The following is a 22260-nucleotide window of genomic DNA, read 5'->3' as shown; positions in this document are numbered from 1 at the left end:
GGTTTACAAATCCTTATTGAGAGCTTGTAAGAGGTGTTGTACTAAAAGACTTGTTCGTATGTCCCTCTAACCACATAGCAAAATCGAAAATTATTTGAAGTGTCCAAGTTGTGGACACTTTGATTGATTCAAAAGTGAATTGCTCAACATTGCTCAAGAAGACGGTGAGTACTCTAGTTCAGGCAAGGCGAATGAGAAGGTCACGTTTACATTAGAATTGGAAGTGGAAGTTGACAACATATGTCATGGGTTTGCGACAAAAGTTATTGGGAAAAGGAAGTAAAAAACTAGAGGAATCGTAGAATGTTGTAATCTTCTCAATCTTATGTTAGTTTAATCTTAAGTTAGTTTATGTGATTTAGCAATGTTGATGTAATCTTCTCAATCGTTTTAACATATGCCATTGGTTTTCACATATTATGATTATGCAATAATTCACCTAACATGATATAGTTCATTAACTGGGTACCACATTTTTTAGCAATTTTTTTCAGCAACTTACCTTCAAATGTTTGAGCAATTTTCAACAACGAGGTACCATTCATAAAAACTAACAACTGGATACCAAATTTTAGTTTTCATTTCGGTGTCTGGTTACCACTTCATCACAAAAAACAAAAACAACTTGACTAACTAACAATTTTTAACAACTGAACACCAAATTTTTGAGCAATTTTCAGCAACTGGATACCAAATTTTAAGTTTCAATTTCAGTGATTGGTTACCACTTTACAAAAACACAACCTAACTAACTAACAATTTTCAGCAACGGAACACCAAAAATTTTAGCAATGTTCAGCAACTCGATACCATTTGTCAAAATAGCAACTGGATACCGAAATTAAAACTCAATTTCGGTGACTGGTTACCACTTTACTAAAAACAACTTGACTAACTAATAATTTTCAGCAACTGAACACCAAATTTTTGAGCAATTTTCAGTAACTGGATACCATTTGTCAAAATAGCAACTGGATAGCGAAATTGAGTTTTAATTTCGGTGATTGGTTAACACTTCACAGAAAACAATCTGACTAACTAACAATTTTAAGCAACTGAACACCAAAAATTTGAGCAATTTTCAACAGCTGGATACCATTCCTAAAAAAAACAACTTGAGACATTTTTCTTAGAAATAAGGCCAAAATCTACATTTCATATCCATTTATCCTGCAAAAACTAAACTATCTGACACAAAACAATTGACACGTAAGTAGATTCTTCCATCAAAACACACACACTTCATTCTCCAAAACTCCAAAATATATATTGTAGCAAATTACATTAAATGAGTTTCCGTATACTCCATGTACAACCATCATCATGTGTATGTGAAACTACCTAGGCTACACAAAAAACGTGAACCAACTAAAATGGACAAAAAAAGTTAACCAACACACATCAAATTGGCTCTACAAAAGACATGGGCCATGTGATTGTATCTCCCATTGAAATGTAGATCACTAGACACGCTTCCAAGTGCAACGGTTCTTTTCTTGAAGTTCTTTAAAAAACAGTGTGTGGATGGTGGAACATGTGACACTTCATCAAGAACACGTGATTGTCTTCTTGCCTACAACATCAAAGGTAGCATAGGTAGCATTTTTAGGAGATATATTGCTGGTGAAGTATAGGTAGCATTTTCAGGAGATAGTAAGCTTACCACTGCCAATGCTCCACATTTAAAGTGATTGGTAATGCTCCGAAAAGGGACACTCCATGTGCTTGGACTACTCAGTAAAAGTGTCAAGTTTAAGACTAACTAGCAATTAGTGTACTGCCACCACTAATGAATTTAATTCTCTAATTCATTCCACCACTTCTACAATTCTACTCCTTTGACTCTGACATATCTTTGTTAAAAAGAACACCCATCACTCCAAAGCACAAAAAGTACTGCAAGGAATTCAAGTAATTGGCAGACTTAGTAAGAGTTTCATGTTTAACAATTCGAAAGAGCTAGAAATTCTTCAGACTCTTCAAATCAAATGTAAGCCAAAACTTGTCAAAGAAATAAAACAACTCAATCCTGGAAGAGGGGGTGTTGGACCAATTATGAGGCCGAAAGCTATACTATAGTACTAGCAATAGAGATGGCAGTTGCAGAGGGGGGCTGTATACTGGATGAGGGTTTTGTGCCGGATATGAGTGTACAACGTCTCAACATGATCATACAAATGGATGTCAAGCAGCAAATTTGCTTTCATATTTTCAAGGTACTGGAGGCATGAAGCATAACAGCTGCACAAATGCAATGTACCAATATTCAAGTACGTATCCACACCAAACCTACAATTAAACAGATTAATAAAGGCAAAGCCATAAGCAAAAAGCAAGCATATACTTAACAAAAGGACAACTTGAGAACTACAGTTTAATTTATCTGCACTATTAATTCATTCTATCATCCACCTACATAATGCACATATATGCTAGTGTTATATCTATATATGCCACTTGTTAATCCATGGATAAGCTCTAACATCATTAAGATTCAAATGAACACCAAAAAAAAGGTGAATCTAAAATGCCCAATTCAATAATTGGAGAGAACTACGTACGCTAGTGTTTCGTCCAAAGTTTGCAACTCCCAATATGAACTATTATCTAGATGAGGTGCAAGTCTAGGCTTATTTCTCAAGAGTTGACTTTCAAACTAACACCATTCAGATGGCTATAATTATAAGCTAATGGTGTGACTATATCAGGCACTGACTTTCATTCAAACACCATTCAGATAGAATCGATGATGTACTTACCAAATTTGTCATATGAAAATAGAAAATGCTCCCACAACAGTGTAGATGCCAATCTATTGCCATGTACAAGCAATTTAAAAATACATGTAAGCACTGTAAATGTGTCTGATTTTTCTGTGACACCTTTGTTAAAAATGTTCAGTAGCAACCAAAGAAGAATTGTAAATGTTTGAAAAGTGAAAATAATATTTTGTTTTTATTTTTACCTCAATAAAAGAGAAGACATCAACCATGTCGACAATACATCAAACGTGAACATTTTAAGTTGATCGATCAAAACTACAGATTACTTGATAAACATTTATTTAAGCAATGAAGAAGAAAAATAAAAGAGAATGGGTGAATTTTTACCGCCGCTAATGATTGTATAAAGAGAGTCTACTATCAATCACGTATTTGATGACCACCTTTTTCACTGCTAATGGAAAATTAAATCAATCAATAATCGAGATTTGATGCAAACTAGCCAGTGAAAAGTAAAATGAAAACCACATCCTTCCCTACGTTTTTGCTCAAACCACATCCACACCACTACAAATAGAATTCAAGTTGTTCTATTGTGTAAATAGATCTTAGATTAAAACAAAACAATAAGTTGGAAATAAAATATTAACAAATCAAGAATTAAGTCTAGCAGGGTATTAAAACAGTGCAAAACGGGATTATACAGATACAATATGAAACAACAAAACCTCACACCCCATAGCTAGTAGTGATGAATGCTAGGCCAATATTCTAAAGAGATGTCATTTTCCCATGAAAAAACTCATTGCACTGAAAAACTTGAACTCAATCATAAAAAAATTAGAACAGCCATTGCACATCATTAATTTTCTTTTTCTTTTCGCTAAATTATACTAGTATTGCCTGTTGTGAGCATTTGACAAAACAAAGTTGTATGGTATTATATTGTATTAATGTATCCTCATCCAACTCCTCACACTGCAATGTGAGCAAATTGACAGACTTCTCATATTATTTTTTTGTTTTTTTGAGAAAAACTAACTTTTTAATTTAATTTGATAGACTTCTCATATAAAATTGTCTAATCAATCATTCATAACTTCCCCTCACACATTTGACTGAAAATCAAACTTTACAAATATTATGACTTTAACTAAATTGGGTATTAGTTAAAACTGTACAAAATCACCGGCATAACAGTTGAAGGAAACAATTTACCTCAATGTGCCAACAGCCATGCGACCCAAGTAAAACAACGTAATTATTACAATCTTTAGTCACTGAATTTGATACACTGCAAAATTTCAATCGCCCATTTCACATTAGTACTCAGTGCACAAAAAAAAAACTATATACTATTAGGGTTTTTTGTTTCCTTGAGAATATGATGAGGGGTGTGGTAGGAGGAAAGTGGAGTGGGTTTTTTCTGTTGGAGAATAGTGAAGTTGGTAACCAAGTGAGAATATTGAAAAAACCAATACACTAGGTCACCCAGCGGAGCGTGCCCTGAAATTTTCTTGTGGACCGGGCGGTTTTCTGTTAACCCAAACCGGCTCCTAGGTCGGAGCGTGCCCTCTTAGGAACCGGTCCCTTTTTTGGTGTATTTTTCGTTGCTTCATGCATGCCCTCGACGTTGCATTAGTGCGACCTTTTACACGAGTGTTGCATACTGGCATTGAATTGAAGTGGCAGCGTGCTCTCTCATTTTGTAAACTCGAAAAAAGAAGAAGAAAGGCATACTGAATTTGACATTTCCCGTACTCATCAGTGGACATTAATATGACAACAAAAGAAATCAGCGCTAGTAGTCGAGACACTGGAAGATGGTCTCTAAATGGTATGACCGCTCTCGTCACCGGTGGCACTAGAGGAATCGGGTTAGTTCCCATCTCTCTCTATCTCTCTCTCGAAATTTAGTATTGTAATTTGATAATAATATTATCTATGTTATGATAATATTAAGGTATGCTGTGGTAGAAGAACTAGCTGGACTAGGTGCAATAGTACACACGTGTTCTCGTCACGAGTCCGATCTCAATAACTGCTTAAATGATTGGAAACAAAAAGGTTTCCAAGTCACTGGTTCAGTTTGTGACGTGTTGTCTCGAGCCGAACGGGAAAAGCTCGTGCAAACAGTGTCCTCTCTTTTCAATTCCAAGCTTAATATCCTTGTAATGTTTCCACACCCTTTTTTATTATGTTCAATATTATTCTATAATTTAGCATGTTTTGATTATTATTTGGTTGGCTGTAGATAAATAATGTGGGATCGAATGTAAGGAAACCGACAGTGGAATATTCTGCTGAGGAATTTTCCACTATTATGAACATTAATTTTGAGTCGACTTACCATCTGTGTCAACTTGCACACCCCCTTTTGAAATCGTCTGGAAAGGGAAGCATTGTGTTCATTTCTTCTGTTGCTGGTGTGGTGGCAATGGGTACTGGCACTGTTTATGCTGCTAGCAAAGGTAACTAGTCTATGTCGTCTTGTTTCTTTGTAGTTCAAGAATTTGTGTATTGATATTTCTTGTTTTTTCTCCAGCGGCTATCAATCAGATTACGAAGAATTTGGCATGTGAGTGGGCGAAAGACAACATTAGGACTAATTCTGTTTCGCCGTGGTATATTAGAACCTCACTTGTTGAGAAGGTATAAATTTCTCTCCCTCTTTCAGATACTATATTCCAGTTTTGAGAGCCCATATATGTGTAGACTGTAGAGTTGTCTAAAAAGTTTGTGTTATCGGAAAATGCATACGTAGAAATTTACCATGATTAGGATATTTTATTTTATTTCTTGTCACAAGTAACAATGGGATCAATCCCCTTTTGTATGCACACTTCAAAATGAAATCTGTATATCCTTGTTGTCGTTTTGGAATTCAAAATGTTGAGATCATGCTGTGTATGGTTGTGCACCAACCTTGTCAAGTCTGATTGGGATGGACATTCAAGTTTATTTCTTGTCACGAATAACAATAGGATTTAATCCCCATCATATGGACATCAAGTTGGAATTTATATCTGTGTTGTCTTTTTAAACTTAAAGTGCCGTGATCATGCTGTGTCTGATTGCGTCCCGACCTTGTCTGTGAAATAGCATTTATCACCATTATGACTGTAAAATAAGTTCAAAGAGGCATTTGAGGATGCACATCAAGGAGTGAGTGTCTTGGGGAGAGCACCTTGGCTTGGCACATATGTATAGTCTGTGTTCTGAATTATAATAGTATACAATAGGATGTGAGTGAACTCGTGAATTGACGCCTGAAAGTGGCAATCAGAATTTGAAGAAGAAGAAGGAAAGATGGGATCACTTGGAAAAGAAGTAGTAGATCAAAATCTTGAGGAAGATAGAGGAGAGATGAGTTGAGAAGGGGAAGAGATGAACATAGAAAGAAAGAAGAGATAGGGTGGGACATTAGTCACACAAACAATGTGCATCACCCATGGCCCCCGCTCTCAAACCTCGCTCTCGCAGTTTGAGAGCAGACACCATAAACTGCACTCTCGTTATTCGAGACCGCGCTTCCCTAATTCTTTAGGAAAACCGTATCTTTCACTATGAAAAAAGTGCACAAACCATTTATAACCCAAGTTTTATCTTCACATGTTTTAATATTGAGGCATCTAGTTCTGTTTGGGATGAGATATATAAAGATTTGGGGGATTTATTGACTTTAGATTTTGGATGTGCTACTGGTTATGTATGTTGGGAACAAATAGAAAAGTAAGAGAAGAGAGTGAGGAAAATGAATGAGTAGAATAAAAATCAGAGAGTTATTATCTTTCTTACTGTTTCGGACTTTTGGATTTTTGTGTCAACTGTCAACCTAGTTACAGATTGAGGTGGTAACTAGCTTCATTGAATTTGGACATTTGGACTTTTGGGTATCAAACTATTTAGGGTTAACTAGTATTAACCCCCCACTAGATGGGAAATTAGGGTGGACGATGGCAATATGGTGGAGCCTCAAGAGACTAGGGAAAATAGTGACAACTTTGATGACATCAGCAACGAGATAGGAGTACGAAGACGGTTATGTTGACTTCAGCTGTTCGGAGGAGGTGGGGGCGGAGGAGTTGTGCGGTGGACTGCTCTGGTGGTCTCCGTTCTATGGAATGGTTAGGGTGTTGTTTTGGGCTTTTAGGCTCCTTTACTTTTGTTCTTTTTGGTTCTTTTTTGTATTTTGTTTTGTTGGGAAATAGGCCAAACCACAGGTAACTTTTATGTATCAAAAGAAAAAAAAAAAATTGTCTGAGAAACTGTTTATGCAGTTTTGGTTCCTATAAAGATGTCTATGAAACTTCCAAGCGGCCTAATGTGTCGATGTCGGGACGGGAAAAAAATAGCAGGATTCAAAATTGGAACTGAGGAACAATAGGAGATCGAAAAAAGAAAAAGAGATATCAATTAATGTATGTCTCTCTAGAGAATTTGGTAGACATGCTTATCCAAAACGACGAAATATAATCTATGAACATGCCCATTGCTGTCGATGCTTCTGTAGATCTTATAGCCTGGGCTTGTTTTTTGTATACTGACACCAATAGCACATTGTCGTTCAAAATATCCTAGAGAATCCAGAGAATATGGCTTAGACACGTATAATTCAGCTAGACTATGAGACAAGTTTTTGCTTGTATGTGATTTTTAAGTGGACATTGAATCTGCAGATTTGTTTTTTTTTTTTTTATCTCACTCTTCTCATTCTCTCTTTTCAGTTACTTGACGACAAGGAATTTGTGGAAAGAATAATCTCTCGAACTCCTCTTCGACGTGTTGGTGATCCAAAGGAAGTCTCGTCTTTGGTTGCATTTCTTTGCTTACCGGCTTCCTCGTACATAACTGGGCAGATTATTTCTGTTGATGGTGGGATGACAGTGAATGGATTCTACCCTACACAAGATTAGGTTTCACTAATGAAAAGTTTTGGTTTTAGGTGGCCTCTGCATCACCTTCAGTTTATTGTGTTTATTGTTAGCAAAATCCCGCATATTCTAGTGCTTGTTAAACGTGCTTCAAACATCCTTGCCTTCAATAGAGCAGGCTGTTGACGATATTGTTATTGCTTGCCCCATAATATCCCCACATATTACAACTTCAAGTTGTATATTTGTCCATGACTTTAAGTCTGACCTGCAACCTTATTGGTAGGGCTGGCAATGGGTCGGGTAAGAACCGATACCCGATCCGGTCCGAACCAATAAAAACGGGTCTGGGACAGGTAGTTAGCATATTGGACCGGTTTTGGGTCTTGAAAATCAGAACCGAACTCTTATTGGATTGGTTCTGGATTAAGTATGTACCGAACCGTTATGGGACTAATCCAATTAAAATTTTTAGTCTTATTCTTTCTAATTTTCCTCCACTATATATTTCTATTACCTTATACAACATTGCAATATTTAAAGTTCCAAAATAAGATATGCAAAATATATATGTAATATTACGATATTTTTTTATATAATAAAAAGATGGTTTCTATTACAAATTTGGATTTCAAATCATTCATTATGCCTTTTTTATTTGTATATCTTGTTTTTGTGTTTAGCAAAAAAAAATTATTTAATATTTATATAACGAAAATTAGGATCCAATTATTAAAAACTTGGTTCACCGGGTTGAAATTGAGCTTATTGGTTCGGAACGGATCGGATCCGAATAAAAAAAAAAAGTTTTCGGTTCGGTTCTGGTTTTCTAACTCAAATATCTATTCGGATCGAGTCCGGTTCTGGGTCTGTATTGTTGAAAAGCAGATCGGTTTTGGATTTGCCTGTATCCGGACCGATCCAACCCATTGTCAGCCCTACCTACTTATTGGTGGCTGCTTGGTCATTATATATATATGTGGCATGAGTGTACCTAAATGCATGGTTTGCAAGATACCACTTTAAAGGGGAAATGGTTCCAAGCATAGTAATCATCATTTGAGCTTCCGATATGTGTTGTCTGAGTGCATTTTTATGGTAATAAGGTGTTTCATGGTTAGCTTATGCGTTAATCAAGTACTAAGACGTGTACAATAGGGGTGAAATATGCTGCTGTAACCCTGTAAGTTAACCAACTATTGTTTGGAGCAATGATGGGAGAAAATATTAAACAAGAAATAAGCCAAAAGGCCCTAATTCCAGTTTTTATCACTGATAAAACCAACCGGATTTACAAATCATTGGTTAGGACAAGTTAGACGTCATAATCACTAATAAAACTGGTTTTTGGTTTTTAATCATTCAAAAGGACAAGTCCATGTTGACTTGACTTTTTTTTTTTTTTTAATATCCAATTATACCCTTCTATGTTTCGTAGTATATAAGTCATCATTCATTTGAACTAAAAACAAAAAAATTGGAAAAACCATCGAGCGAAGCAAAAAGGAAACACAAGATCAATCGTTTTCGATTGAATATTAAAGCTGAATCTAGAGATTCTATATTTCATTTGATTCGATTTGAAGGTTTGTCTCAACTTTATTATTCAAATCGAAATTGATTCGATTCGATGTTTGTTTTGATTCATTTTATTTGTTTGTTGAATTAGAAGGTTTTTTTACTGTTTGTTTTTGTTAACTATTTTATTAATATATGTTTATTTTGATTTGATTCGATTTTTTTTTTGTTTGATTCATTATGGATCTAACTTTTTGAGTATGCACTAACAACTGTGCATACCACATTTTTTTAATGATGTGGTTGGTTGATTTTGCAGTGCTATGGATTTTAGTGTGCTACCACCAAATGTCAAGAGGGGTCCTGGTAGACCATGTTTTAAGAGAATTGAGAATACAGGTGCAATGCGCAACAAGCGTCATAAGTGCCGAAAATGTCATTCGACCGACCACCACAATCGCAAGACTTGCACTGGGAAAAAGAATGCAGACAAAAAGAATGAATGGCGATGGAATGAGGGGAAAGGAGTGAGGCATTACGATGTTGCAATTATTTTTTCAATGTCGATGAAACAGAGAGGAAGTTGCACATACATTCAAGTAAACATACATGATTCTCTATTGGATATTCTCGTCGAATTCAATAAAAGTTTATTTTAGTTTGTTGGTTCCATTTTTTTTTTGTTTTACGATCTATCCCGAATTTCATCTCCTGTCAGTCCACATTATTTTTGTATGTGAGAGGGTATCGCGTAGTTTTCGATTACACTTGAAGGGTATGCGGGACTTTGGTGCATACCCTCTTTTGGGTGTGCACTGACAGTTTTTGCCTTTTGGTGGTGGTAGTTCATCAACAAAAACTAATTGTCAGCTACCACAATACATACACACAACCATCTCAAGCTGCATTGAAGCAAATCCATGAGGAGAGACAAGTAGTGTGGTTGAAACATTACCAGTTAATTCAGAAACAATGTATCCTACACTGACATGGTATGCACCAGAGATTTTTTTTTTTGTTTTGTACAAAACCACAACATGTAAACTTGGTTAATGCACAATTAATACTTATACTATATTCAATTGCATGAATTAAATTCATTAAAAGAAAAATATATAATGTAAACCAAAGATTGTAACATTCATTAAAAAAGTACTTGTTTTCAACTTAAATTCATTATCCAACAAAAACATACATCAGTGGCACTTGAAAGTTGCAACTAACAATTTCATCCATTTGACCAACATACATTTCCACAATCAAATTCCTGTGCGATGTTTGGTATCCACTGATGTCTGTGCATACCTCGCATACCAAGAAGTAGTATGCACTGACACTTGTGCATACCATTTTCTTTGTGATGTTTGGTATGCACTGATGTCTGTGCATATCTCGCATACCAAGAAGCAGTATGCACTGACACTTGTGCATACTATTTTCTTTGTGATGTTTGATATGCACTGACGTTTGTGCATACCTCGCATTCCAAGAGGTAGTATGCAATGACACTTGTGCATAACATTTTCTTTGTGATGTTTGGTATGCATTGATGTTTGTGCATACTAAGGTGGTATGCACCGACACCTGTGCATACCAGGGTACTATTGTCTTTTTCGGACAAAAGTCAACTATTGTCCTTGAGAGTGTTTTTGAAATGCGGGTGGGTTTTTTGGTTCATTATTTCGGAATTTTGTCCTTTTTAGTTTTGTCCCCAATATTAAATGTCATTGGTTACTGAGGAGAGTTATAAATCAAGTGAAGACGCTGCCTCTATCATTAGGAAGTCAGGTTCAAGTGGTGTTAGCGGCATATAGTTTTGCCTCCTATGTTTCAATTTGTGAAACATTGACATATTTTAGACAGTGTGCCGGCATTTGACTTTCAACACCGTGAAGGTGAATATAATCTATGAAATATCGATGTATCTCTAGACTATATGATAGCCGGGTTTTGAGGAACCCTCCCGAGTAGGCTAATTTAGATCTCCTTATTTACTTAATTTAGAAACACCTCCCTCATTAAATTTATCCCTTACTAAATTTAGAATAAGCCCCACTTTTATCTTATATATAAAGCGGATACCAGATCTTCCCATTAGTTTCTGTATTCCCAGTTTTAGACCAAAGTATTTAATGGGAAGGGTACCGGAAAGTTAGACAGCCATTTTATTTTTGCTCTTCGCTGAAAGGGTAAATTAGTAAACATGCTTCACCCAATAAACCCCTTAAATTACAACCGCGAAAAAAAACTCTTTCATTCGCTCCTTAAATCAACGGAAACAAATAACTGCTAATTAATATAATTTGAACAAAGTTCTTTTTGTATTAATAATTTAGAAACACCTATCTAATGTCACTTAAATTAAATAATTACTCCCATTTCCCACATTGAAATTAAAACAAGTCCTATTTTATTATTGATAATTTAAAATAACCTCCCTAATATCACTTAAATAACATAATTATCTCTCATTTTGTTTTAAAAAAATAAATAGATGAGTCTCTCCTATATAATTACAATTACGATTTACAATTATAATCCAAAGAAACCATACTAACTATCGATCTAGAGGGGCGGGTGAGACTTAAGAAAACCGATGTGTAGCACGATTTGCATACTTGTATCCGATAGGTAGTACGTACACACTCGTACAGTATACCGTATCTAAATATGAGATTCTTCGAATCATTCATAGACCTTTTCTTTTCCCGCGTCCCCCACACTAAATATTGTCTACCGAGTTTTTATTTTTCGATGTTGAAAATTCTTGATGTAAAACACCCCCCTAAGATAAAGACTATTTTCTATTAACCTTTGATATAAAAGCTTCAATTGGGATATAGATAAGATATACATGCTGTTGTAATTGAATAAAGAAAACAATTAAGAGACAAGGACAGCAGTAACAGGGAACAACCAAGGCATGTATCTCATTATAAAATGAACTATGGATTCCAATAAGAGTAAAATAATTCATCCTTCCTCATTGCACTTCAAGTATACAAAGTATACAACAATACTATCTCGTCATAGGGTGGGACGTCTCAACAAAGATGATAACATATCAGAGCGACTAGGTGACTTGTTTTTCCTTTTGAACCTACTTCATGGGATCTCCAATCACATAGGTGGGGTTGCCGTCAGTGTCGCCTTCTATCTTAGGCAAAAGTTTCATCCCCCTCGATGTTTCAACCACCTGCCTCCCTGCTAAGCGGTTTGGTCAGAGGATCGGCCAAATTTAACTCTGACCTCACATAATCTAGAGCCACAACTCCAGATTCTAGCAGCTGCTTTATAGACTGTAGTCTCAGACAGATATGTCTGATTTTCCCATTATACAATTTGCTCTTTGCCTTTGCTATTGCAGCCTGACAGTCACAATGCATAGGTACAGCTGGAGGCAGTTTTGTACCAATAGGAAGATCTACCAAGAGGTTTCTAAGCCACTCAGCCTCATCACTTGCTTTATCTAAAGCAATAAGCTCGGACTCCATGGTTGAACGAGCTATCAAGGTCTGCTTAGAAGATTTCCAAGCGACTGCACCTCCACCAAGGGTGAATATATAACCACTAGTGGACTTGATATCATGAGAATCAGATATCCAGTTTGCATCACAATAACCCTCTATCACAGGTGGAGTTTGTCTAAAACGTATGTCATAATTCATTGTTCCTCTCAAGTACTTTGCTAGTCTCTCTAACGCACTCCAATGTTCCTTGCTAGGACAATGAGTGTATCTGCTTAACTTGCTAACTGCATAAGCAATGTTAGGTATAGTGCAATTCATTGAGTACATGAGACTACCAATAATTTGGGCATATTTAGACTGAAGGACACTATGTTGATTATTTTTCTGAAGTTCACTACTTACCTCATAAGGTGTCGACACAGGCTTACTATCATAATAGTTAAACTTCTCAACATAATGCTCTTGTAAAAGCGTATAACTATCATAGTTTCTGATGATTTTGATTCCAAGAATCACATCAGCTTCTCCCAAATCCTTCATTTCAAATTGGGAGGATAAGAACATCTTGGTGTTTCTCGCAACATCAAGACTAGAACTCATGATTAACATGTCATCCACATATAAACAAATAATCACATATGTATTCACATCAAAAGATTTAAAGTAAATACATTTATCAGCATCATTTATTTGATATCCATTGGACATCATGACACTGCCAAACTTTTCATACCATTGTTTTGGCGCTTGTTTCAACCCATATAAAGACTTAACTAATTTGCATACCTTATGCTCATTCCCTGGTACTATAGTACCCTTAAGCTGCATCATATATATTTCTTCATCAAGATCACCATTCAAAAATGTAGTTTTTATATCCATTTGATGAATAAATAAATTATGAATAGCATCGAGAGCCATTAGAACTCTTATAGAAGAAATCCTAGTTACAGGAGCATAAGTATCAAAATAGTCAATGCCTTTTTTTTGGGAGAATCCCTTGATTACTAGTCTAGCCTTATATTTATCAATGGAACCATCTAGCTTCAGTTTCTTTTTGAAGATCCACTTGTAACGTATATGTTTCGCCCCAGGAGGTAGATCAACTATCTCTCATGTGTGATTAGATATAATCGAATCTAGTTATGAGTTTATAGCATCTTTCCAGAAAGGTGTATCTCTAGAATTGATTGCCTCATTATACGTCACAAGATCATCATCAACGAGAAACGTGTAAAAGTCATCACTAAAATTGGTGGATTTTCTATTTCTTTTACTTTTCCGAATTTCTTGTTCAGAAATTTCAGGATCTGTTGATTGTTGTTCACTAGGAGCAACCAACCTCTCAATGCCAATTTTCAAAGGAAACATATTCTCAAAGAAATTAGCATTTTTACTTTCTATAATAGTGTTAGCATCGACAAGGTTATTATCAGGTTTTACTACAAAAAATCTATATGAAGTACTATTATGAGCATAACCAATGAACATACAATCAACAGTTCTAGGTCCCAATTTTCTCTTTTTAGGTTCGTTCACTAGAACCTTTGCAAAACACCCCCACATTTTGAAGTATTTCAGGTTAGGTATATGACCTTTCCATAATTCATATGGTGTCTTATTCCCTGTTTTCTTGTTGGGTATCATATTTTGTATATAGCAAGCATATAGGATTGTTACCCCCTACAAGTTAAAGGAAGCTCCAGAACTTACAAGCATAACATTCATTATCTCTTTTAGTGTTATGTTTTTTTGCTCAGCTACTCCATTAGACTCAGGAGAGTATGGTGGAGTAGTCTTATGAATAATGTTATTATTGTCACAAAAGTCCTGGAAGGGGTTAGACTCATATTCTCCACCCCTGTCAGACCGAAGTCTTTTAATCTTACAGTTAAGCTAGTTTAATTTCAATTTCAGCTTTGTACTTGAGAAACATCTCACCTACCTCATGCTTATTTCTAAGTAAATATACCATGGTGTACCTAGAGAAGTCATCTATGAATGTAAGATAATAAAACTTTCCCCCCTCTAGACATGGTACTTCTGAATTCACTCAAATCCGTATGAATAAGAGTTAGTAATCCAATTTTTATCTCTAGAAACAGTTCTGCAAGGTTTCTTTGTGACTTTAGTCTCAGCACATATCTCACATTTATCATTAGAAAAATCAGAAATATCAGACAATAAACCACATGCTTTCATCCTTTTCATATACTGAACATTCACATGTCCTAGTCTACCATGTCATATATTAAAATAGTCAAGCAAGTAAGTAGAAGCAGATTCATTCTTATTAATAATAATGTTGTCAAATACATTCAACATGAAAATACCACTGTTATTACAATAACATTTCCCAACAAAACTCTCATTCTTACTTACAACGAACTTGTCACTTTCAAAAGTCACCTTGACGCCAGCTTTTCCCAGTAATGACACAGAAATCAAATTCTGACAAATCTCAGGAATATGGAAAATATTACTAAGAGAAAGAGTTTTCCCTGAAGTTAACTTCAGAAGAATCTTGCCTATTCCCTCAATAGGAACAGACCTTGAGTCACCCATATAGATGACTTTTTTTATCTTTCACTAGTATGTAGTTTGAGAAGGCTTCAACATCACCACAGACGTGGCAGGTTGCACCAGAATCTAGTACCCATGTCTTCTTCCCAGGGCAATGAACACTTGTGACATTATAGCAGCAATTATATCATCTCCCTCAACTAAATTAGCATTGGGAGGATCATCAGTGTCTTTCTTGTGCATGCACTGAAAAGCCATATGTCCTGGTTTACCACAAACATAACAATTACCATTGCCAGTACCACTCTTTTTAAAAAAAGTGCCTTTGACCTTGAAATTCTTATTTTTGTTGTACTTTTATTTTTTAGAGGTTTTGTTGGATTTGCTGGGATTACCTTCAACGATATTGGCTTTGGAATGAAATTCCTTAGATAACACATCATCCCGAGTATTGTTCTTTTCCTCTATGTGAATGTGAATGATCACATCCTCAAGAGTCATCTGTTTGCGCTTATGTTTCATACTATTCTTATAGTGTTTCCAAGACTCGGGGAGTTTCTCAATCAAACATCCAGCAACAAAAGTTTCAGGTAAATCAATACCCTCAGTTTTCAAATCATTAATTAGCACATGAAAATCATGGATTTGAGACGTTACATCTCTATCCTCTCTCATCTGGAACTTTAGAAAAGGCCCAACAACATATTTCTGAGTATCAACATCCTCTATTATGTATTTTTTGTTCAAACTCTCCCATATATCATGTGTATTCTTATTTGAACAATAAATATCAAAAATTTCATTGGACAAGGTACTCAAAATAGCATGACGACAGACCTTATTCCCATTGAGCCAAGCAGCTTGATTTATTTCGAAATCATTAGAACCCTCCACGAGTGTTGTATCAGTGAGATACTTTGCATAGTTGAGTACATCTAGGGCTGAGAACACCCTTTCTCTCCATCGCTTGAAGTGTGAATCGTTGAAGGATTCAATCTTTGACACATTGGGTAAGTTGCGAGCATTCAGTAGAGGTGCAACATCTCTCATAGTCGAAGTAACCTCCATGACTCCATAATTGGTTTATTTGTTCGGTGTGTCTGCTGGTGTAGACATCTCGATTATTTCTTTAAGATTGTTGTAATCGAATAAAGAAAACAATTAAGAGACAAAAACAGCAGTAACATGGAACAACCAAGGCGCAGATTAAACTGTCCTTAAGGAAAGATTTCGCCCCTTCCAGTGGTACAGAAAGGCAGCAGTGGCGTCTTCCTCACAGGATACAATGGTGTACAACAGTTTGACTTGCACTAGAACAAATTACTCTCTAGAACAACAATATAACTCTCTCTGGCGGCTACAGTAAGAAGAGAAGAAGAATAGGCTGGGGTTTGTGAGTTCTGTTTCTCTGGATGTGTGAGTTGTTGTCTCTGGGATGATCTCTATATGGACGCATGGTCCTGAATTTATAGAGGTAAGGTTGTCGGTTTTCCAGATATGAAAAGGACTCATACTGTTACTCTAAGTCGGTTTCCAAAAGAGATAAACCAACTTGAAGTAGAACACTGAAAGTTTCGGCAATTGGTCAAGCCACTACCCCCACTAGACAGTAAGCCCGAGCCCGAGCCCAGCTCGGTGTGGGCGGGCATGTGGCTTTGGGTGAGTCCTCCCTCCTAAGAGCATTCTTAATGCAAGTCAATATTTTCCCCCTCTTATCACCTCTACGTAGGTAGTTTTTTCCCCTCTTATCACCGTTTTGGTGAAAAACAAGGTGAAGCAGCCCAATGCAAAAGTTAATATTAATCTCGGATGGGATGTTAGATTCAGTTTGGACGTAAAAATCGAAAAAACACTCCGGACGGAATGTTTCGGACGGAATGAAACATTCTGTCTGAAATTAAAAAAAAAACCGAAAAAAAATAAAAAAATCATGCGAAACGGAATGAAACATTTTGTCCGAAAAAAAACCCATTTAAAAAAAAAAAAAACACATGAGAGGAATCCAACATCCCGTCTGAAGTTCACAAGTCAACCACTATCTCGGTGGTTTTGCACCAAAAAGAGGTGAATACTATAATTTGTACCCTAACGGCACACATTTATGGTAGAGGAATATTTCTTATACTTCAGTTGCTAGTGGTGGATAATCAATATGAAACTATTTTCTATGCACTAAATGTTGGAATAATGTAGTAGAAAGCTAAAGAACAAGTACAAAAACAGAGAGAATAGACTGCAAGTGTTACTTGAATTCTGAAAACTAAAAGACTCCATACCTGCATTGTACTGACTCTCTGACTTATTTATAAGAGAAGCATAGCCTACGTGGGCTATACTTGTACAACAACCTAAGACTCCTTAAGACTAGCACAACTCGTGAAGTATAGCTAACAGACTTCTAAACCACTCAAACACTATGGCCAATTACATAGACCACTTGGACTACTAACTTGTATACACTAACATTTAGACTACTAACTTGCAAACACTAAACCCACTTGTTTTACATCAATTCTTATCACTAAAGTGGAGAGAACACTCTTTGTTTATCTCCCTCCACTTTGTAGACACTATTATTTAGAAATACAATAGAGATTCCAACACAAGCCATACTGAATTTGACATTATTATTATGGCAACGAAAGACAGTGGAAGATGGTCTCTATGTGGTATGACCGCTCTCGTCACTGGTGGAACCAAAGGGATCGGGTTAGTCCTTTTCTCTCTCTATCTCTCTCTCAAATTCTAGTATGTATGTATCATAAAATTAAAATTTTGTATTATCTGTGTTATAATAAGGTATGCTGTGGTAGAAGAACTAGCTGGACTAGGTGCAATAGTACACACGTGTTCTCGTCACGAGTCCGATCTCAATAACTGCTTAAATGATTGGAAACAAAAAGGTTTCCAAGTCACTGGTTCAGTTTGTGACGTGTTGTCTCGAGCCGAACGGGAAAAGCTCATGCAAACAGTGTCCTCTCTTTTCAATGCCAAGCTTAATATCCTTGTAATGTTTCCACACCCTTTTTTATTACATTTATGTTGGCATGTTTTGATTATTTGGTTGCCTGTAGGTAAATAATGTGGGAACAAATACACGGAAACCGACGGTAGAATATTCTGCTGAGGAATTTTCCACTATTATGAACACTAATTTTGAGTCGACTTACCATCTGTGTCAACTTGCACACCCGCTTTTGAAATCGTCTGGAAAGGGAAGTATTTTGTTTATTTCTTCTGTTTCTGGTGTGATGGCAATGGATTCTGGTACTGTTTATGCTGCTAGTAAAGGTAACTTGTCTACATCATTTTATACCTTTTTTTGTATAAGTTTGTAAGAAAGTGTAATTTAAGAGTTTGTGTAATGATATTTCTTGTTTTTTCCAGCGGCTATCAATCAGATTACGAAGAATTTGGCATGCGAGTGGGCGAAAGACAACATTCGGACTAATTCTGTTTCGCCGTGGTATACTAGAACCTCATTTGTTGAAAAGGTATAAGTTTCTCTTCCTCTTTCAGATACTATATTCCAGTTTTGAGAACCCATATATATCAAGAGTCAGTCTACAAAGTTTATATTGTCGGGAAATGCATTCACAGGAATTTTTTTCAGTTTTGTGTTCAATCCTCTTTTCTCATATTTTGTGAAAGTTATCATGATTAGGATAATTTATTTAATTTTCTTGTCACTAGTAACAATGGGATCAATCCCGTGCAGTATATACACTTCAAATTGGAATCTACATATCTGTGTTGTCATTTTGGAACTAAAAATGTCGTGATCATGCTGTGTATGGTTGTGTGCCAACCTTGTCCAGTCTGATTGGGATGGACGTTCTAGTTTATTTTCTTGTTACAAGTAACAATAGCATCAATCCCCTTCATATGGACAACTATATCTATATTATCTTTTTTAAACTTAAGGCATCGTGATCATGCTGTGTCTGGTTGTGTCCTGACCTTGTCCGTGAAATAGCATTTGTCAATATTGTGACTGTGAAAACAGTTCAGAGAGGCATTTGAGGGTGCATATCAAGGCGTGTCTTGGAGTGAGTACCTTGCCTTGGCACATATGCATAGTCTTGTGTCTTGAATTATACTGTAAGATGTGGGTGAACTCGCAATTGATGCCGGAATGTGGCAATCAGAATTTGAAGAAGAAGAAGAAGTAGGAAAGAGGAGATCACATGAAAAAGAAATAGTAGATCAAATACTTGAGGAAGAAAGATGGGAGACTAGTAGAGAAGGGGAAGAGATGAACAGGGAAAGAAAGAACACAAAGGGTGAGACTTGAGGAAGAATAAGTAGAGGAATAAGAATCTGGGAAGGGAATGAAAGAGGGAGGGAGGGAGGGAGGAAGAAGGTGATGGGAGGCATTTTTATTTTTTTTTTTATTTTTTTTTGCAGACTGACTGGACAAGACAATGTTTTTTTTTTGTCTCTAAGAGTCGCTTGCTATTGCTCGTTCGGATTACATTTTTTTCTTTCTAGAATTATGTATTCTCAATCCTATTCCTATATGTATCCGTATCGGATACATGTACACATTATGCATACGGTTTCAAACCAGGATTTCACTAAGAAAACAATCTATCAACGTAGTCACAACTCCATGATATGCCACTTGCATAGTAAATAGTTTATAAGGTCTTGAGCCCAAGAAGTAGATGTATAACTAAAGAAACTAAAGAACAGTAATAGCTTTTTCCCCGTCTTTGTTGTGTCCCCTATCCGATTTCATCTAGGTTGCCGTGTCAGACACTACGTATCGCTGACAATGTTACATAACAGAAATGATTGAACTGGACAAAAGCTGATCTTTGGTAAATTCTGAGCAATTAATAAAGTAGATTGAAATTAAAGCAAAACATTAATGTAAGGGATGAGGGAACGAAAAGGTAAACTGCTAACGACATCAAGATCAGAAGAGTAGAAAACTTAGTTGTACACTTCAGAGTCAAGTGACTAGAGTTACCTCTTATAGGTGGCTTGAAGCACTTTGGGTGTTGCTCAACAAAATAAACTCCATTTAAGAGACATCAACTCTTATATAAGGTGGGAGTGTGGCACTTGAATCATTTTTGGAGTTGTATAACAAATTAAACTCCTCTATCTTAGAGCAAGTCCAATGGAGGGCTGCTATAATGGGCTGCTAAAAGGTGCCACATAGGCTTTTTAGCATGCCCAGCCATATTTGGCATCCCAAAACAAAAAAACCAATCCAATCACACTTTTTAGCAGCTGTTAAGTTCGGGATACGGACGGCAGAAACTCTACAAATTACCAACAGACGGCAGAAACTATGTTGTTCGTCTCCTGACAACTTATTATGGCAGCTGCTAGCGAAGGTCTTAACTTTGGCTGGGTTTATAACAACTTCCAAATTTGAGACCCTTTTAGCAACCCCGTTGGAATGACATTTTGGTGGTTGGGGTACTATATGGCCATTTAGCAGCCCATATAGCATTCCATTGGACTTGCTCTTAAAGTGGGGGGGAGTGGACTGGACTTAATTTAATGTTGGGACCAATGAACAAAGACGAGAAAGAAATCCTTATTCAGGTTGGAGTGGGCTGCTCAGGTGAACAAGAGTAAGAAAAAACTTGTCAAATTGATCAATGAGAATGATAAGAGGAGGATGGAGGAACGCAGAGTAGTGGAACCTGAAGAGACTAGGGAAGATGACTTCTGCTGTTAGGAAGAGGTGGGGACGGAGGAGTAGTTGTGCTGTGTACTGCTCTGGTGGTTTCTGATCTATGGATTGAACGATTGGTTAGGCTGTCAGGGTGGTATTTTGGGGGTTGTAGCCTCTTTTACTTTTTGGAACTTTTATTTATAAAAAAAAAATGTCGGAGTATCTGTTTATGCGGTTTTGATTCCTATAAAGATGTTAGTGAAACTTCCAAGCGATATATGTGTTGAAATCAGGACGGGAAAGATATAACAGGATTCAAAATGAAATTGATCGAAAAGAAAAAGAAAAATAGATACTGGATGATGTAGTTCCCTCTAGAGAAAAACAAGATATCCGCATGGGTTTAGCAGTATCAACTCTTTATAAGTTTGTAGTTCACTTGCTATGAGGTTAATGATCTCACCTGTTCTCTATGAACATGGCCATTGCTGTCGATGCTTCTGTAGATCTTATAAACTAGACTTGTTTGTAAACCAACGCCAATTCAATAACACATTGTCATTCAAAATATCCTAGGGAATCCAGAATATCTAGCTTAGACACATAATTCAGCAACACTATGAGACAAGATTTTGCAGTGGACACTGAATTAGCAGATTCATTTTTTCCTCTTTTTGATTTCACTCTTCTCCTTCTCTCTATGCAGTTTCTTGACGACAAGGAATTGGTGGAAAGAATAATCTCTCGAACTCCTCTTCGTCGTGTTGGTGATCCAAAGGAAGTCTCGTCTTTGGTTGCATTTCTTTGCTTACCTGCTGCCTCGTACATAACTGGGCAGATTATTTCTGTTGACGGTGGGTTGACAGTGAATGGATTCTACCCTACACAAGACTAGGTTTAACTAAGGAATAAATTTTGGCTTTAGGTGGCTTCTGCATCACCTTCAGTTGCTTATTATATTTAGTGTTGAAGAAATCCCATAAAAGTACTAGTGCTTGATAAAGCAGGTTGATGATGATATAGTTACTGCTCACACATTCAAAATTGTATAATTGTCCACGATTTATAAAGTGAAATGGTTCCTAGACCCTAGCCATCACAGTAATCAGAATCATGACCTATGCTATATCGGCCGATTAATCTTGTTACCCAATTAATTTTTAACGATTTTTAAAATTTTCTCACTGAACCGATTTAATTACCGAATTGACCGATTAATTAGCTGACTTTATTGAAAATATCGGTTCTCCACCCAAAAAAAATACGTAAAATTAACAAATTGGATTCTCAAATCATATTAATAATAATGGAACCTAATTAACACACAAAATTAAGAGTTTATTTATTTTCTCCTCTTAATGAATATTAAATACACAAATTATTGTATTTTTTTTTTTCTGACTCTTTCTCTCTTCTTATTCTTTTAAACATTTAACATAATTGTTGTGTTTGACATTTCTGTAGTACTCTAAAATTGAGTTGGTTAGATGTGATTATGAGAATTTATTTATTTTTTG

At 36.2% G+C, this 22260-nt stretch overlaps 2 protein-coding genes and 1 long non-coding RNA gene across 3 annotated transcripts; 2 read left to right on the top strand and 1 right to left on the bottom strand.

Moving 5' to 3' along the window:
• Positions 1-1218: 1218 nt before the first annotated feature.
• On the bottom strand, positions 1219-4439 carry LOC147481413 (uncharacterized). Its single transcript, XR_015204282.1, has 4 exons — positions 3942-4439; positions 3111-3174; positions 1664-2289; positions 1219-1573 (listed from the first exon to the last, which is right to left on the bottom strand). It is a non-coding gene; the product is annotated as an uncharacterized LOC147481413 (long non-coding RNA).
• LOC147481412 (tropinone reductase homolog At5g06060-like) lies at positions 4359-7786 on the top strand. Its single transcript, XM_086576963.1, has 5 exons — positions 4359-4600; positions 4687-4894; positions 4978-5194; positions 5269-5375; positions 7451-7786. Exons 1-5 carry the CDS (start codon positions 4503-4505, stop codon positions 7637-7639), a joined length of 819 nt encoding a protein of 272 aa, XP_086433089.1. The 5' UTR covers positions 4359-4502; the 3' UTR covers positions 7640-7786.
• Positions 7787-17536: 9750 nt separating this feature from the next.
• On the top strand, positions 17537-21830 carry LOC147481411 (tropinone reductase homolog At5g06060-like). Its single transcript, XM_086575432.1, has 5 exons — positions 17537-17817; positions 17908-18115; positions 18183-18399; positions 18496-18602; positions 21450-21830. The coding sequence occupies exons 1-5, from the start codon at positions 17741-17743 to the stop codon at positions 21636-21638; spliced, it is 798 nt and encodes a 265-aa protein (XP_086431558.1). The 5' UTR covers positions 17537-17740; the 3' UTR covers positions 21639-21830.
• The last annotated feature ends 430 nt before the right edge of the window (positions 21831-22260 follow it).

The sequence above is a fragment of the Coptis chinensis genome, chromosome 8, assembly GCF_015680905.1.
Source record: "Coptis chinensis isolate HL-2020 chromosome 8, ASM1568090v1, whole genome shotgun sequence".
Taxonomy (NCBI): Eukaryota; Viridiplantae; Streptophyta; class Magnoliopsida; order Ranunculales; family Ranunculaceae; genus Coptis; species Coptis chinensis.
The sequence above is the reverse complement of the archived record's forward strand: the minus strand, read 5'-3'. Positions and strand labels throughout refer to the sequence as shown.